Source organism: Apium graveolens, chromosome 2 (genome assembly GCF_009905375.1).
Source record: "Apium graveolens cultivar Ventura chromosome 2, ASM990537v1, whole genome shotgun sequence".
Lineage (NCBI taxonomy): Eukaryota > Viridiplantae > Streptophyta > Magnoliopsida > Apiales > Apiaceae > Apium > Apium graveolens.
The window spans coordinates 313,629,631-313,633,573 of record NC_133648.1 but is presented as its reverse complement, the minus strand read 5'-3'; the positions used below and the strand labels follow the sequence as shown (position 1 = coordinate 313,633,573).

At 33.7% G+C, this 3,943-nt stretch overlaps 1 protein-coding gene across 1 annotated transcript; it reads right to left on the bottom strand.

Moving 5' to 3' along the window:
• Positions 1-1,087: 1,087 nt before the first annotated feature.
• On the bottom strand, positions 1,088-2,742 carry LOC141706403 (transcription factor MYB36-like). Its single transcript, XM_074509168.1, has 3 exons — positions 2,521-2,742; positions 2,146-2,275; positions 1,088-1,914 (listed from the first exon to the last, which is right to left on the bottom strand). Exons 1-3 carry the CDS (start codon positions 2,654-2,656, stop codon positions 1,167-1,169), a joined length of 1,014 nt encoding a protein of 337 aa, XP_074365269.1. The 5' UTR covers positions 2,657-2,742; the 3' UTR covers positions 1,088-1,166.
• Between the last annotated feature and the right edge of the window lie 1,201 nt (positions 2,743-3,943).

Genomic DNA, 3,943 nt, shown 5'->3' with positions numbered 1-3,943 from the left:
CACTGCTCCGAAAGTCTTCAAACGGAAATTTTGGCAACCCTTTTGTAAAAATATTAGTATATTGATAACGAGAGGGCACATAAAGTACCCGGACCTCACCACGGGCTATCTTTTCGTGAACAAAATATATATATAATTCAACATGCTTCTTCTGCTGTTGTACAGAATTACTAGAGAGATAAACTTGTCGCAATAAACCAGGATAGCCTTTTTCGTCGAACAATGTAACTCCAAAAGCAAATTTCTGATCCAACAAGTTTCTGCAATCATATTTGCAATCTCCCTATATTCTACCTCTGCACTTGAACGTGAGAGGGTGGATTGCCTTTTCGAAGACCAAGAAATGATATTGTACCTTCCTGTAAAATTATAAGATATTAGAGAAATATCTCAATAGAATCATATAGTTAATCATACGAATTTTGACGTTGATCATTAGAGTTTAAAAGTTTTATCAATAATCACTTTTTGAGTTCTGAATTTGTAATTTACAGTAGGTATCTGTTTAAATTTCAAATGGCACCTTGGAGCGAAGTGTACAAGGTCTGAGTTCTATTTTTTTTCACACGCAAAAAGTTAAATCACTCAGGATCAAACTATACTATACTAGCCAACTTTGAGAATTTAAGTTCTCACAAATATAGCCATACTGAAATGAAAGATTCGAGTAATATTTGTGAGCTGTTCAAATATATTTTCAGTTTTGAGTCGTTTATATATATTTGATCTCAACTTGTTAAACTAATCGGACTTAATCTCGTGCTCGTGGAAAATCTTGTGTTCGATCCTGATCCATATATAACTAATTCAAATCCTCATTTATAAATTTAAATTGAATCAAGTCAAAATACGAGTTCGAGTCAAGGTTCCTTACTAGCCATGCATATATCAATTACCAGTTAGTTTATCGATAAGAACTTGAGGATTTCTGATTTTTCGTTACCTTTCTTGGCTTGAAACTATTTCCAGTCATCCCTCTATATATCTAAACATTTAGCAATTAATACATCAACACAGCGAGGTTGAAAACAGCATATATTATTAAAACAAATTTACAAAACCCGATTATAATCAGAGTCTACAACAGTTTTAACTTACATCCTCCTTATGACATTTAAAATAAACATATACGAATCCTTACTTCTCAAGTTAATATCATGTCACTGCTACACATTGTATCTCAAAGCAAAGTCTTGGTATAATTGATCAGACTGATGATGATGAGTTGATGTAGAGTCCCAAGAATTGGACGTCGATGCAGAATTCGTGTCAAACTGATCATTAGGCCACCACATCATGCTATCTTTAGAAGAACCTTCTATTTCCTTAAAACAATCAAACTCACCCATCCCCACTGCATTGTTGTTGTTTAGAAATCCATCAAGCTCAGGCTGGAACGTCGACACTGATTGAACTCCAAAATTTGATTGATCTGCATCTGATTTCGGGACAAAATATGAGTCTGGAACATTTAAGCTTGAAGTTGGCATGATTTGATGTTCCATCACTGGTTCAAAGAGCTGAACATTTTGGGCTTGGCCGGGATGAGGAATCATCGTAGGTTGAATCAAAGGGTTTGAGTTGATGTTGTTAAAAGTTTGAAGGGTTTGGATCATCTTTTCTTGAAGAGGGTTCATCTTGGGCCAAACTGCAGGATTACTGAACAGTGAATAAGGGTTTTGAAGGTTCTGAAGCTGCATATGGAGCTGAAGCCTTTCCATAGCAGAGTTGCTCAAGGTGTTATCTTCTACAGCGTGATCTGCAAGTTTCGTGTCCTTACTCGAAGAGGCGGATGGCGAATTGATGTGATAGTTTTTGCGCTTTCCAAGCAACTTTTTCTTGAGTTTGGTATTCCAGTAGTTTTTAATATCATTGTCAGTTCTTCCAGGTAATTGAGCAGCAATAATAGACCACCTAATACATATCAAAATTAACATCGCATCAGCTAGGCACAGAAAGATTATAATGAAATGCATGTGATCTAAGATTTATAATATATACTATGTGCTTGATATATAGATCATGCTGCTCTTTATCTCGAATTCTCGATCTACACTTATGTGTGTGTGTGTGTTGTTCTTAAAACAAAAGCTTCATGGACAACAACAAAGGACAAATCTACAGGTAAGAGGAAAAAACTGAGACCTGCTGCCAATACTGATATAGAGGCTGCATATGATGTTGTCCTCTTCTTCGGAGAATCCTCCATGCTTGATGTCAGGCCTTAAGTAATTCAACCATCTCAATCTACAACTTTTCCCACATCTCTTCAACCCTGTTAACCAATAATTAGTCTGAATTTAACTCCTATCACCCAATTAATTAGTTACATAAAATAATTAAAAACAATATTAGGGTTTTGTTTTTCTTTTTTCAAAAATGAACATGCATAACTCCAAATAGAGAGAAAAAAAATCTTGTAAGTGTTCAAAATGAATAACATAAGATCTTGGAGACTTCCTCTGACAAAAGTTTTAGATCGATGAACGGGTTACTTAATAACGAGACAAGGGTAGTTACCAATTTTCTGGGGAAGAGCAATCCAGTTATTGCCAGTGCCAAACGTTTCAATATAAGACTTGAGCTTGGCATCTTCTTCAGGTGACCATGGACCTCTCTTCACGTTCTCTTTGTCACAGCATGGAGCTCTACCCATCTTGAACGATATATTCGATATTTATTGTATATGTAAATTTATCTCTGTATTTTCTGCTTCTCCTTCTTCTTTGTAGCAAACTTGAAGTTCTTGTTGATTGTTGGGGAAATGAGCAAGCGGAGACCAACCATTTATAGAAGGAATTTTAATTCTAATTTAAACAAAAAAGTCAAATACTATATAGTCTCTTCCTCCCTCTTCTAGGGTTTGTGCATAACTTTATCTCATTCTTTGGATTAGTTCAGCAATCCTCTCCCCTTGCTTTTTTGATTTGTTATTATTAAACATGCAATAGGCAGATAAGTACAGAAACTTGTCTAACATCTTGGTATTTAAAATTAAAAAGCTTTCTAGTTTTAATAATTTACAACGGGCACAAAGCGAATTCAAGCAAGAAACCTCCCTGCTTTACGTTTGTTGGCTCTCTAAATGGTTGTATTATTGAGTTAGCTACCCTCTTTTTAATTATTGGCTACCTCTACCTAGTTCTTAATTAAGAGATTAATGAGATATCAATTGAAAAAAGGGAATTCGTTAAAATGTGATATAGAGTACAAACCTATAAAAATTATTATTCTAAAAATCAGAAATCGACATTATTCGGTAGAGTAACCTTTCGGTGATTAATTGATTAATTGATTATTAATCAAATTGATTAATCGGATGTGTTTAATGAAATATAAAAGTAATTAATTTATTATACTAAATATATTAATTTAAGAAAATAGTGCAGTGATTAATCGAATTATAAAATTGAATTGACAAAACACATTAAAACAATTAATCTGAGTAATTAATCAATTAAATCAATGATTTTTAAAACATTTATAAAAATACTTATAAGCATACTTTTACTTGCAAGAGAGTACTGTATTATACAAGTTCATTAATGTTGCGTTCAATGTTCAATGTTCTCTGTTCTCTCATAGGCTACAAGTGCTCAAACAATCTTCAGTTAATATATAGGTTTTGCTACTCGAGACGAAGGCTTCGCCAATTCGTACCGTGTATTTCAGTATATAATTCATCTCGGGATTAAAGTTCTATTACACGGAGTTAATTTTACTACAGGTAACAACCAACAGAACGTGTATCAAACAGGTCCACGAGAACAGCATTGCATAAAATTAAATACTCCCGCTACATTCGGATAATATCACGCATGGTTTAATTACTAATTTTTGTTTACATTTTTCTGAGTAATACTTATAAGATAATTAATAACTTTTTAATGTTTGATTAATTTGAAGGGCGTTTGGTTCATGTCAGGCAAACGGAATGTAACAA